Below are 14,540 nucleotides of genomic sequence, written 5' to 3'. Positions count from 1 at the left end.
AAACATACAACGTTACTATATGCAAAGCAAGGAAGCTTGTATTTAAATATTTTCTCACCACCACTCTGCAACTGTCTGTCTATTCTTTCTTACCCACTACCTCATGCCATTCTTAGGTTATATAAAGGAGCTTCTTTCAGGACTGTCCCAGTCCTGCCATGCCTTGTAATATCACATGTTTCAAAGTAATACATTATCTCCCCTTATTCAGTCAAATCTTTAATTCTCTCAGTGGGGCAAAACTTATGAAGATGCTGCAAGCAAGAAAGCATTCTTCAGAAATGTAAAGATAGAACCAACATATGAATAGCTACTATGTTTCATAATCCCAAAGATTACCTGCCTTTTAAAGAGGTAATTATCTCTTTATAATATAAAAAATGAGTATCTGGTACAATATGACATGATTTTTGAGGATAAAATTCCCTATGGGCAAGGTAGAGGAGGAAGACAGAAATTCAACTTCTCAAGATTAACCAAGCTGTAGTCAAGTTATAATGGCATGCCATTTTTGTTCACTAATTTCAGGCAAGCATTTATCAATATGAAATATGAGAATAACAACATCTACAACTCACAGTATTATTTTGAGACAAATGAAATGTACAGGAAAAATACTTGACAAATGGCAGGTTCTATATAAATGAAAAAAACTTGGTACCCAACTCTACAAAGGATGCAGACCCCAGAATTTGCAAAACAGTCTATACTAGTTAACACTATTGGACTTTCTATAGACATCAAGGAAACCTGTACTCTTGAATCAATTTTCCATACCATTTCTAAATGTGTTGAGAAGGCCACAATGGATACATACACGGAAATGAGATCTTCTGAAACCTTTATATTATTCTTGGCTTAGAGTTCATTTGAGGTAAAAACTAAGGCTTCCTTTTGGAAGACATAACACCCAATGAGGTTCTCTCAAAAACACTTTTTCTTATATAGTATGTAGACATATTTACTAGAGGCATAATCATAAATATTTCTTAGTCAAAAGTCTGGTTGAGACCAGTTATTCTCTCCCCATTTTAAGGAATCGAAATGAGAAAGGAATAACAGTTTATCTGGAAAACAATTTCTTTCTTATTACCACACGCTAATAAGTGATGAAGCTCAGAGTACATTTCCAATTGATAATTAGGTAGACCTATCTGGTAAGCAATACCAAAGACAATTAAATTTAAATTGTCCCTGTGTTCACTATTAAGCTGACTTGCTGGTAAATAAATGTGACTATCATTCAATCATCTATCTTTGATACTAGCTATCTTCTTTCTTGGTTTTATTTCTACCTCAATACAAAGTCCACTACTTATTTTCATGGGTTGCTTATTTTTCCTTTTTCTTCTTCTTACTATACATTTTAATACCACATGCTTAGGGAAGAAAATAGACAATATTTTTGCATCATAGGAAAGTGCTTTAGAAGCATATAGACTTCTAAAACCTTCAGTGGCAAACCCTTTTAATAACCTTGTATTTTATTGTAGTTCTACCACAAGACAATCAGATGTTTCTCAATATATGTCAAAATTTCCTTATAATTAATTTTTCTATATATACTTACACATATTTGTTCTAAGAAAATATTATTACATCATCTGCTTTTTTCACTCTCTCATCTTCCCATATCAATAAACATGTTTCCAGTACATGGCCACTCAGTGCTGTGTAGTATTCTACCATGTGGCTATAATATAATGAGTTAGAAGAAATTTGGTCATTCAGATGACCAAATATGTCCTTCCCACATATTTTTGGTCTTCATCTACAGTTCCTGAAAATACTGCAGAGTCTTAAACATGAAATGGGTGTTCTGTGATATTAATGAGAGACTTTTGGACCCCCACCCAAGGGTGAGGGCTGGAGGTTGGATCAGCCAATGGCCAATAATTTGGTCAATCATGACTGCAGTGAAGCTCTCACAAAAACTCTGGAGAAGACCTGATCTCTCTGCCTGCTCTCTCTCTCTCGGCTCTGCTTCACCTGCTCTGCTCAGTTGGATCCTGCTTCTTGGTCGGAGACAGCTTCTACACTTGGGGAACCAGAACATCTCCACATGCCACTGAGCTAGGCCCTAAGCTCCATGAGGATAGAAGCTCCTTTATTTGGGAACTTGCCCTATGTTTCTGGCTGTTAACTTGTATCCTTTACAGTATCTTTTATTAAACTGGTAAACGTTAAGTGTTTTCTTGAGTTCTGTGAGCCACTCTAGCAAATTAAGCAAGCCTAAGGGGGAGGTTTGTGGGAACCTCCAATCTGTAGCCAGTAGGTCAGAAGCACATATGATTGCCTGGGACTTGCAACCGGTATCTGAAGTCAGGGGTGGAGGGCAGTCTTTCAGGACAGAGCCCCTAACCTGGGGGATCTGGCGCTGTCTCTGGGCAGATAGCATCAGAATTGAGTTGGGTTCTCCAACACCCTGCTGGTGTTCAAGAATTGCTTGGTGTAAGTATGTGTGGGAAGACCTCCTCCCACATATTTACATGCACTGGAATCGGGTCCGAGTACCCAAATGAAGTTATACTACTATTACTGCTGTGTATAATATTGTTACTGTTATACATATATGTAGGGAAAAAATACACCATGGCATTTGGTGTCAGAGATGTTGCAGTGACCATACCATTATTTACTTAGCCAATCCCATACTGTTGACAACTGGCATTACTTTCAACTTCTAGCAATTATGAAGAGCACAATGATGTACATGTATCTTCCATATATTTACCAGAGAATAAAACTTGTACATCTACACATGTCTGATTATTTTCTAACAATTTTTAGAAGTAGAATTTGAAGTAAAGGGAATGAGAAGGATTAGACAGACGGAGACAGAGAAATGAGATGACAGAAAGGAACAAGGGAAAAAGAGGCAGGATAAAACATTTTTAAAAATTTAAAATAGTATGTCTGAGTTTATTAGCATAGTTGCTGTTCTATCATTTTCGGCAAATTCCTATTAAGTTCACAGGCTGCAACTTGTAATCTTAAACTGAACAGTTACAGTTCCTTCTTTAGAGGCTTATTTTCTCTGCCTAGACATTTATGGGATTTTGTTATCCTTAATTTTAAATAATATTGCTAGACTGAGATTTGAAAGTCTCCCTTACATTGAATTTTTTCCTCAAGGACACTAAATTTAATATGAAATTTAAAACTGCTTAATAAATATTCACAAATATAATTTTAATTTAGTAATAAAAGAGAAAAAGACTAACCTTTCCTTAAAAGACATTTTTCATTCAAACCAAGAAGAACCAAACAAAAATTATTATAATGATGATGACCTACACACCAAACTTTTTATTGGAAAGCCATATTTTAGCATATTAATCACCTAATCAAGTGTGATTTTTGAATTGTAAAATAAAATTAAGAACTGAAAAAATATTTATTTCAAAAGGATATCTTCATGAAGATATAACTAGGTATAAAAGTTTAATACACCATACTTTGGTATATTCACTGACTTTTTAAAGGGAAGCATGTACTACATATTACTTACAAAAATACTTTTCCTTCTAATCTGTCATTCAAAAGGCTTCCCCAATATCCACAGTAAGGGAGATTGGGGGTAAGAATAGAGAGAATAAAATACTTTCACTTCATACATACACACAGATTCATCATTGCATTTAGTAAAGGAAAAATACATTCTGGTGATTTTAATGTTTCTGTCTATCCATTTTCTAGTAAAATAGTTATAGACAGAATTAGTATTCACTATAAAACTTCCATTCTCTAATCATTATAAAACACCTATTTGTGACACTGGTACATATTTTAAAAGCTAAATGAACTATTAATTATTAATTACTAACTGGTATCAAACATGCTGTATCTTATTTCTAATCTTTACTATTACAAGAAGACATGCATGTGGTTCCATTTTCCTTTCTGAAGATACAAGCACATTAGAAATTACACATAAGCTTTTGCTTGTTATTGCATTAAACACATTCTCAATTACCATGTAAGAATTAACACTTAGGGAATAGAAGCATGAGGACCCAACAAAACAGATGAAACAAAATAGTCAGTGTCTTCCCAATTGTAACACTTTTTATCTAATAATAAAGAATAAAAGGTAAGAAACGCTGATTAAGTATTATGTTAATAAGATGCTAAAAGTAAGCTTTAAAGAACATAAAAGACAATCCTAAAATTATTTGGGAAAAGAATTATAAAAATAAATATGGAACAATGAGGTCTAATCAATCCTATCAGATATCACGTTAGATACCATGCTAATATAAATTGAGAATGACTGATGGAGTAAGACATGATAAAATGTATTTTAACTTACTTAGTAACTGCTTTTCAATACCTGAATATCAATTCAAAGGGATAAAATGAATTTATTAAATATAAACCTCATAATACACACTAATAAATCTTAAGGAAAAAAGTATGGAAAATTAAAATGTATAGAAAACAGAAGTGTATCTATCCTAACTATAAAGGGAAACTTCTATGTCTTTGTTTTCTACTTTTAGAACAGAAAAAAAATTGCAAGGGAAAGATAAAAAGAAATGGTTACATAAAAATGGATCAAAACCAATAAATGTAAAGACAGCAGATACTCTGTCTTGTTTTCCTCTAAAGAGAGCAAATACTGTGCTATACACTTACACCCAGTGGAGAAAGTACATTTACAGCAATTTTGCTAAGGAACAAGAGCCATAAAATAATTATAGATACATAACAAACACTCAATGAATTTTGCAGGCGTTAATAAAAAAGTTTGTACAGCAAAATTTTTATGTAAATATCTCCAAATTCAAAAACATTTAAGCAAATGGTATGTTATTTAAATGCTAGTTAGGAAGAAAACACAGATATATAGAAAATATACATGAAATAATGAAACTATACCACTGAAAATTATGACAATGACACAATTACATTTGTGTACATATTAAAAAAACCACTGAGATATAAAATAGTTATTTTTAGGTAACAAAGTTTTATTTATAATTTCCTATGACATCTTAATAAGATTGTTTTTAGTTTTTATATCAATCCTTAAAACGATTTGAAAATGCTTTAAAACATTAGGATAAGAAGCAAGTGAGAGTATTTTTAAAAGGTTAGAAATACAGTAAAAGACAAGCTATCCAGAATCCTTGGCAGTGTCAGAGGACAGTAGAAATCTCCGAATGCCTTAAATTATTAAAATGTTACTTTAAAATTTTGTTAAAAAATCTCAGAAAGATAGTCCAAGACATATGGATCTGCCTCACTTAAGCAGAACACAGAATAAAATGGTCTTGTACATGATGGACTCAGAGACGCCATTATAAACACACAGTACATAAATTACCCTGGAGATTCACTGAAATGTACAGAACACTATTTTTCTGTATTGCTGTGAGTTGGTTATTTCTTTATATTTTATGTATTTTGCCCTTTCTCTGTTCCTAACAGTACCATTCTTTCTATGGAGGCCAGTCTTTCACTTTTTGTACACCTTGTTACTTATAAACAGTTTTGTGGTTAAGGGTGAGCTCAGAATGGCCACATTAATTCAAAGGGTGCTCATGTTCCAGCTCTACCAAATACAATTTCTAAACTTCAAGTTTCCTCATTTGCAAAATGCTGTTAATAATAGCACTTAAGCCCATAGGGTTATTTTGAGGACTGACATAAAGCCAATAAAGTATATAACTGGCACAGAACTTGGCATACAGTAAACATTCAATAAATGTTAGCTATTTCTTTTCCTTTTTTTGCCTTAGAAATCAGATAGCTCACTTATTTGAAAAATATATCTGCTTTTGTATGTGTATATATGTGTGTGTGTATAGAATTTTCTGAAAAAATACATCAAGAAGTTAAGTGTTTCACTGAAATAGCTTCCTATCAACTAAGATGGCTAAGATAAAAAGACACTAGCAAATGTTAGCTGGCAAGGGTGTATGAGAAACCCTCATATATTGCTAGTCAGAATGTACAATGGTACAGCCACTTTGGAAAACAACTTAGTTGCTTAGAAAGTTAAACATAAATTTATCATATGACCCAGCAATTCCACTCCAAGGTAACTATCCACGAGAAAGCAAAATTTAGGTCCGCATATAGAATTATACCCAAATATTCAGAGCATTATTCATTCAGCTCAAACGTCCATAAACTGGTGAACAGAAAAGCAAAATATATCCACATATGGAATACTATTCAGAAATAAAAATCAATGAAAAATTGATACATGCTACAACCTGAATGAACCTCAAAAACATTATGCTGAAGGAATGAAGCCAGACATAAAAGTGTATGATTAGATTTATGCAAAATGCCCAGAAAAGGCAAATCTAGACACAGAAAGCAGATTAGTGGATAACTGGATCTGGGAGTGGCAACAGGGATTAACTGTGAATGGATACTAGGTAATCTTCCTACTGGGGTGATGGTAAAGTTCTAAAACTGGATTATCATGATGGCTGTACAACTCAATGAATTTAATAAAAATCATTACATTTAAAACAGGCAGATTTTATAGTATATAAATTACTATAGCTCAATAAGGTTGTTTTTTATACAGTTAATAATGGTTACCTCCATATAGTGTCATGGGTAATATTTTTCTCAGTTTTATTTTTGAAAATAAATTGAAGTAAACAATTTATTTATATAAAAAAAAAACTACAAAATTTATTGGACTTATGTATAGTTAAAAGTAAACAGACTTGAGTAAAGGCATAAGGACTCTCCTCTAAATAAAGGGCTTGGGCTTCATGGTATCTCTTTTGCCTGCTTATATTTTTATTGATTATGTCATTTTTTAAGAAAAATTCTGGATAGATGAGGGTTATTAAACAGCAGAGTAAGTGAAGTCCCACTATATACCTTTTCAAATTTGAAGCTGAGAGAAAAAAACTGTCCCACTTCAAGTTTTCTAAAGACACTGCCAGAGGTAATATTATGATTTAAAGATTGTTTTTCACAACCTTTATTGAATGAGAAAATAACATAGGCTATATAGACTAATGAAATTATATCAAGTCTAAATATAAGCAAAACAAAAATATAAAAAGTGGAGCACAAAACTTAAATACATGGGCTCAGGACTCTTAAGACGTTTCTCAAAAGACTCATAGACTAAAGCCTCAGAATAACTGCTCTCTGTATTTATGAAACAGGAGACCAGATGAAGACAGTATTTGATTATTTAAACTTATAATTGGCATACTCCATAAATGGAAGCTCAAATAAATCAAAGTGGGTCTCCAAAGTTGGAATAAAGGAAACTTTTATTAGTTTCCTAGGGCTGCCTTAACAAACTACCACACAATGGTGGCTTTAATTAAGCAACAGAAATTTGCTCTCTCACAGTTCTGGAGGCCAGAAGTCTGAATTCAAGGAGTCAGCAGGACCATACTATCTTTGAAGGCTCCAGGGAAGAACCCTTCCTTGCCTCTTCCTAGCTCCTGGTAACTCCTGATATTATTCATTGGTTTATTTGTGGTAGCATAACTCTAATCTCTGCCTCCATCTCCACATGGCCTTCTAGGTGTGTCTGTGTCCCTTTCTCTCCTTATAAAGGACACCAGTCATTGGATTACATCTTGGAATACTTACTTAATTTGCATCTGCAAAGATCCTATCCCAGAAAGGGACCAGATCAATTTTTTATTGCAATTAAAATTATGTGAAAGTCTTGTTCTCTCAGGAAAAAACCTCACTGAAAAAAACCCTCAAACTTTGAAAGCATCTTGTACATTCTTATTAGAAAATATCCTATAATTTACATTGTGTCTTTTTCTCAACAGAAAATATCCTATAATATCATGAGAAAATTCTATCATCAAAAAATCTAAAATGCATATAAAGGGCTGGATGAAAATGTTTTACTATATTAACTTATTTTCCAAATGTTTCTCTCCTGATGTTCTCCATCATGGTGAATGCTCTAACAACCCTTTGGCTCTGACTACAAGATTGTTGTCACACAACCAACCCATTAGCAAATCCTTTAAAATATGTTCCAAATGCTACCAATTCTCAGTCCTTACACCAACACCAACGTAGCCTAGTCTAAATCACCATCACCTCTGGCCAAAGTAGGACTTTTCAAATGTAAATCTGCTATGTCATTCCCATGTACAAAACTCTCCAGTAGCTTCCATCACTGATAAAATCCAAAGGCACCCTCCTCTCCTCATCACTCCTCACTCTCCCCAAGCTACACAAGCAGCCATTCTTCCTGTAATGTACCAAAGCACACATTTGTGTTACTTTTTCTCTATTTCCGTTTCATCCAGGCATCTGAAAGGCTGAATCTCTCTCTTCTGTCATTTCTCTGCTGAAATGTCACCTTACAGAAAGGCCTTTCCTGACAAGCCTATCTGTAGTTGCAGTCCTGGTTATTCTCTGAACTATTTCTTCAGATCAATCTGACAACATAAAATATGTTTGTTTTTCACTTCAGCCTCAATGCACTAGAAACTAAGTTCCATGAAAGCCTGTTTTGTTCACTGTTGTCTGTATGCCCAGCACTGGAGCAGTACCTGGCACACACTAGGTTCAACAAATACCTGAATGAAGAATATACCTAATTTTGAATGGCAAAAATTTTTTCAGGTATTTTTCCCTTCTCATATAATCGCTCCTCCATTTTGTGAGAAATATTATAACAAATATTTTACTAAATTATTTCCCATTCACAACATATTTTTATTCTGCCTTGAAAAAAACAGTTACCAACAAGTTTTTCTCCAAGTTAAAGATTATCAGCAGAGACAACCAGTCGCCTGCCATTAGATGGAATGGGAAACAAAGAGTAGACAAATAGTCCTCTGATCTTGATATCACCCTTTCCTCTTTATTCTTACACGGTCTACAGGACTCCTGCTTTCACTAAGAACACGACTCTTCTCTGGAGAAAGGTCTCATCAGCAGTTAGGGCAACTGCATCTACTATGCCTTTCTGTCCCTTGAACAGTGTCCTAAAGTAAATTCTGTAGGAACAATGTTTCCAAGGAGTGTTAACAAACACTGAAAAGAGTTGAATAAATTCAGGAAAAACTTCAATAAATAAGCAAAATCTGGAAGATGTCTTTTCTTAGAGGGCATTTCATAATCTTAACTATGTTAATGTGCATTGTAAATCTCCACTATGTAAAGAATATACACTGTAACTCAAACTTAACTTTTTTCCAAATCAAACTAAACAGAATCTTTCAATCTTTTCATTCATTATAGTTTTTTCCTAGCTATCTCAAAATTCTGGAAGCTTGGCTTACTGAAAATACTTTTTAGATAGCAGGGAAGGTTTAAAAGGAGACTTGCTAATAGATTTAAATTGTAATTAAAATGTTCACTGTCTACAGGGTATTATTTGGGTGTGAGTCATTTTTCATAAACAGTGAAAAGTGACAAAAATTAATAGAACTACCAAAAGTAGCATAAAACAGGGACCAAAAACACTTAAGCAATTTCCTTTCCATCCATAATCCCTTTTTTCTAACACTACCAACCAAAATAAATGTAGGATTGTAGGGACACGAGGATGCAAGTTCTGCAAATTTTTAGCCTAAATATTATATTTACATTCTTGCAGACTATAATTATAGGTAGCAGACTCTTATATAAGAAAACTAAGTCAGTAGGATCACTTTATAATATTATGAACACCACAAATTCATACCTTGTCTAATGCAAAAAATACTTCTCTAACAATCCTCTTTTTCTCTACCATTCTCTCATATCTCCATAGTAACCCACTCTTACTGCAGCCCCTGTATGCCTCCCTTGCCTCTAAAACCTTCTTCTGGTCTCCCCTTTCACTCCTATTCTTTATTACTGCCAGCTCCCAACCTTGAACTCTTTCATCCTAATATTTGAAGAATATCTTCATTAGAAGCAGAAGCTGAACAATTCATAGCCCTAACATCAAAGAAACTCCTGAAACTAGAGGCCTGATTGGAATACAGCCCAACTGCAACTCCCCATGAGACAAACAATGCTACCTTCAAACCCAATCCTGCAACAATCCTAAATTCTTTGAAACTAAAAATAGCTGTTGTCTCATCTGCCAGCAGATGGCCAGACTATTTTTAATTCAGGATTCTAGAGAGCAGGAATGGATCAAGCTAAGCTACAGCCTAGAAGCCCTCCTCATTCTCAGAGTTCATTGTTCACCGCAGAGCTATAATGGGGCAGGTACCAAGAGAGGGCAACCTGGAGCAATTCTGGGACCATGGCCTTCACATTGGACTTTAACAAGGTAGAGGTGAGGGGCTTTCTTTTTTTTTTAAATCATTCTTTACTTCAAAATAAAGTCTGAAATGTAAGATAATTTGATAAAAGTTTTAAATATGCATATCCTTTAAAGTTCTCATTATTTCTTTCTGTGAAAGTATTTCTTTTTGTGAAAATAAAAGTTCGTTTAGGTAGTGCCTTTGAAAATGGACTTTGTTTTAATGAAATAAAATCTCCTTAATCTAAGTAAGGTTTCCTAAAAGCTGTACTTTAACAAAATAGTATTTTTCTTAAGACTATGTGATGAACTGTAATTTCATGAGTATTATTTACAGAAAACCTATTTATAATTGGCCATTATGTTAAAGATAACTGAATTAATTTTGAATACCAGAGCTCTGAAATCTATCCACATAACCAATAAAATGCTTTCAAAACACAAAAGATTAAAAAGTCTGACATATTATACATTTTCTTGTTTACTGCCCATCACCCTTCAGCTCCAAGGTAGGTGTTCAATAAATATAGGGGAAGGTATGCAGGCAGGTATATTTAGAAGTCATTTAGAAAGCATAAGGGTTATAACAACACCCACTTCTGTATCTACCCACTCACAACCTGTAAATCAGTGATGGCCAAACCAGACCACCCCAGTTAAACTTCCCATCCTGCTTGATGAGCATACAGATTATCAAGAGATCAAGATGAACCTGGCCCAGGTCTTGAAGAGGAAAGGGAAGGTCTGTAATAGTTTCCAGGGATAATACATATTTGGGGATCCCATCTTACTGCAAGACATTACACCTTCTGCAAAGATAAACTGGGTTATCCCTATCAATTTATGCTGGATGATAATGTAGAGGGATGACTGGAAGGGAAGAAACAAAATTCCCCAGGGATTAACTGCTGTGATGTTGCTCAATGAGATTCTGTTGTGATATTATTCAATAAGATTTTGTAGGAAGCTATATGTAACTTTTACGAAATGTGGGAAAAAACACCTTACACATCTCAAGTACATAAAGTATCCTGTCTTGGATAGTCACATTTGTCATAGTAAGTCTGTTAACTATGGAAGGGGCAAAAAAGTAAAAATGGGCAAAATCTAATCCTGGCAAAGCTGGCACACACACACTATAAGTAGTTCCTCTGTCTAGAAATGGCAAGAACTATAAGCTATAAACTCTCTAAAAATGCCAATCAAGACTGGCAGGAATGCTCAATGCACAACAAAACATTGTGTCCACATTTATGGCACATTAGAGGGATGAAACTGTACCATCATTAAGTTCAATACTGTAATTCTAAAAGAAGGAAACTGAGACCCAAGTACCTGACTATACCCCAAAGTGAGAGAACTGGGCTTTAAGCCCAGGTTCCCAGATTCTCCTTCCAATGAGCTCTCCATTAAAATACATTTACTCATATTAGCATTTTGGAAAGGAAAAATAAATATACACAACACCCTTCATTCCTTCAGTCTAACAGTTTTAATTTAGTATATAAATTATAATTAAATATATTAAATATATATTTTAATATGGTCTCAAAAGCTAAAACTTCTGTTGAATCTCAAGTTCTTTCACCTGCGAGTTATTCATGAATCTACACATAACAATTCAAGAATTCTAAAAAAATCACTCTATCCCTCATCCCACACCAATTTAATAATTATTCCTTTTAGAACCCAGATGTAAATTCAATTTTTACCACTGTACAGTGTCTTCTCACAGACCTGGAACAGTATTTCACTAGCCACAAAAATAACAAAAGCTGAACTTCTAATCCACGAAGGACTGAAAAACTAAACTTAAACCCATATACAACAGATGTAAAACTTTTCAATGCAATTTCATCCGCAATGTTTTTCCTATCTTCATTTTAAAGGATCCAAAAAAAGGACAAATAAGAAGTATAGCTTACCAAAGTAAGTTAAAAAGTGGTCTTTCACTTTTTTAATAATTAAAAAGCAAAGTTGCTTTCAAGCTGTCTTGGCCCTTTACCATACATTTAAATTATTCTGGATTTTTTTACCCCCTTACAAACACTTCTTCCCAAAGCCCATTTAACAAGCTTCATTTTCTTGTCAATTTAATTTAGACTAAAATTTCCAGTGCTAAAAAACGAAGTGTGAGCATTAGGAATTCATCTTTGTGCTGAATTTCCTGGTCTCTCCTTAAACGATTTCATCTTTGATGGATGCAACAGACCTATCAGTGTTCTCCCTTAACAATTCTTCGGCAGCAGGTCCACGCCACGGGTATTGTTTGGATTATACCCTGCTATGGGCTTCATTATCCTAGATCTTTTCCGTCTGAACTATTCAATCACAACTCAAGCTTGAGAGCAGCTGCCACTGTCCAGACGTGGCTGGTGGGTGTCATTGTCTTTCTCGTTTTACTCCTTTCATACCCTCCCTTCCTTGTCAATAAGCCAGTCTACCTAAAGATCTTTTTCTTCCCAGCTTTTATATCGCCACCGCCACCCCTTAACCTCTGGTCTTGTTCTTCCAGGTCAGCCCAGTCAGATGTTACATTATGTTTGTCTTGTGGCGGAGGTGGAGAGATATCAGAAGGGGCTGCACCTCTCGTAAACCCCTTCTCAGGACTGTCAACAAGGGAACAACTTCAGCCTATCTTCCCAAAGTACCACGCCAAAAGACAAAGTTACTGAAATTACAATACAGAAGCCTTCCCTCGCCCAATCTTGACAAATCAGCTCCACCTCAATTTCCAAGCTAATAAACAACAGCTCATCTGCTTCATCACAAAGCGTGATATCCTGTCCGCACCGCACGGTCCACCAACAAAATCTACTCATTCTCTCATTCGACTGCAAGCCCTGCCGAGGTCCCCGAGACCAGCTAAAGTGCCTTTCCTCCTCCCCCCGGTCCAGTTACGGGAAACTCCTGCCAGGCAGCACAGGGCTTCGCGAGGGCTCCCGGAGGTCAGCACCGCCGGCCGAGGGCAAGCCCCCACGCTTGCCCTCCTGCACTGGTCGCCGCGCCCCGCCCGCACCCACCCCCAGCCCCGGCCTCCTCCCCGCTCACCTAGCGCCACTTCGCACGCTTTGCGCAGCTGGGAGTGATGCGCCTTCTTCACTTCCTTATCGGCCAAAATCTTCTCCAGGGCCCGAGTCAGGAACATGTTCTTCGTCTTCTTCCCCTCATACATGGAAGCAGAGAAGGAGGCGGCGGCTCTTCCGACCCGCGGCTCCCAGAGGCTGGAGGGGCGGAGGTAGGGAAGGAATAGATGGGAGAAAGGAGAGCGGGTGGGAGTCAGGGGGAGGAGGCGTGGAGGGCAACGGCAGGATCAGGAAGGGGCGGGCAGGACCAGCCGCGGTGCGGGCGAGGGACGCCGAGATCTACGCCCCGCGAGAGGCCGTCCCTGGAGGGCCGCGCCCGTCGGACCGCCGCTTCTCCTGGCCGCGGGGGTCGCTTCCCGGCCACCCCACCTCACTCGTCCCTCCGACCGGGGGCGGCCGTCGGCCGCGGGTGGAGGGACGAGGAGGCAGCGGCGTCTCAGAGGCCCGGCGAGAGCAGGGCTGCCCTGGCTACTGTGGGGATTAGCACCCGCCGTGACCGCGGACCAGCCTCCACCACCGCCGACCTGCCCCTGCCGCCATGTTGGGAGGAAACGACGCGTCACGCAGGGACCGAACGGCTGCAGAGGAGGAAGCGGCGGCGGAGGCCGCGGCGGCGGCGCTCCCTGCCCAGAGCTGCCGCGGCGCCGGGAGGCAAGGGGCGGAGGGCGGCGCCGGAGGAGCGCCCGAGCCGCAGCGCTACGGTGGCCCGGCGGGGCCTCGCCGCCTCCCGCGTTCGCCTGCAGAGCGGCGAGGGGCGTGGCGGGCGTCTTGCGGCGCCTCGCCGGGCGCTTCGAGCTCCTCTGTCTTCGCTTCGGGACAGAGGAACCCCCGGTACCCATGTTCCCGCTGGCTGAACAGGACTCCCGGTTACCCTGCATCCACTTCTCCGACTTTCCCTATTAGTGGGAGCGCAGCCCTTTCCGCTCCAGGTGTCTTGGAAACAGCCTCATCGCCCATTCTCAGTTGCACGGTTGTTTGCACCTGCCCCGCTCGACTTTATTTTCGTTTGCAGATGCACGAACTGTTATCCAGGACTGTGCACTCCGACGTCTTGGGAGGAGCAAACAAAAACCATTTGACAAGGATTCTGGAATGTTTCACATTTTCATCTCTAGAATAAACCGGTAAACTCTATATTTCTGATCCCTTCTGATCTGAGTCTAAAATTAAGCGAAAAGTGAATGCTTCTGATTGATGGGATCCCTTCTTGCTCTGTTTATGTGCCTTTAATAATAAGATTTGGTTCAGGA

General features: G+C 37.7%; 1 protein-coding gene across 2 annotated transcripts in view; it reads right to left on the bottom strand.

Annotated features, from left to right (window-relative positions):
* Positions 1-13,512, bottom strand: part of ARFGEF1 (ADP ribosylation factor guanine nucleotide exchange factor 1) — a 144,574-nt gene extending 131,062 nt beyond the window's left edge. For both annotated transcript variants that reach the window (XM_036886251.2, XM_036886252.2), the window contains exon 1: positions 13,256-13,512. In XM_036886251.2, coding sequence (XP_036742146.1) covers positions 13,256-13,379 — 124 coding nt within the window. In that variant the 5' untranslated portion in view covers positions 13,380-13,512. The remainder of the gene's footprint in view (positions 1-13,255) is intronic.
* Between the last annotated feature and the right edge of the window lie 1,028 nt (positions 13,513-14,540).

This window comes from Manis pentadactyla, chromosome 3 (genome assembly GCF_030020395.1).
Source record: "Manis pentadactyla isolate mManPen7 chromosome 3, mManPen7.hap1, whole genome shotgun sequence".
NCBI lineage: Eukaryota > Metazoa > Chordata > Mammalia > Pholidota > Manidae > Manis > Manis pentadactyla.
The sequence above is the reverse complement of the archived record's forward strand: the minus strand, read 5'-3'. Positions and strand labels throughout refer to the sequence as shown.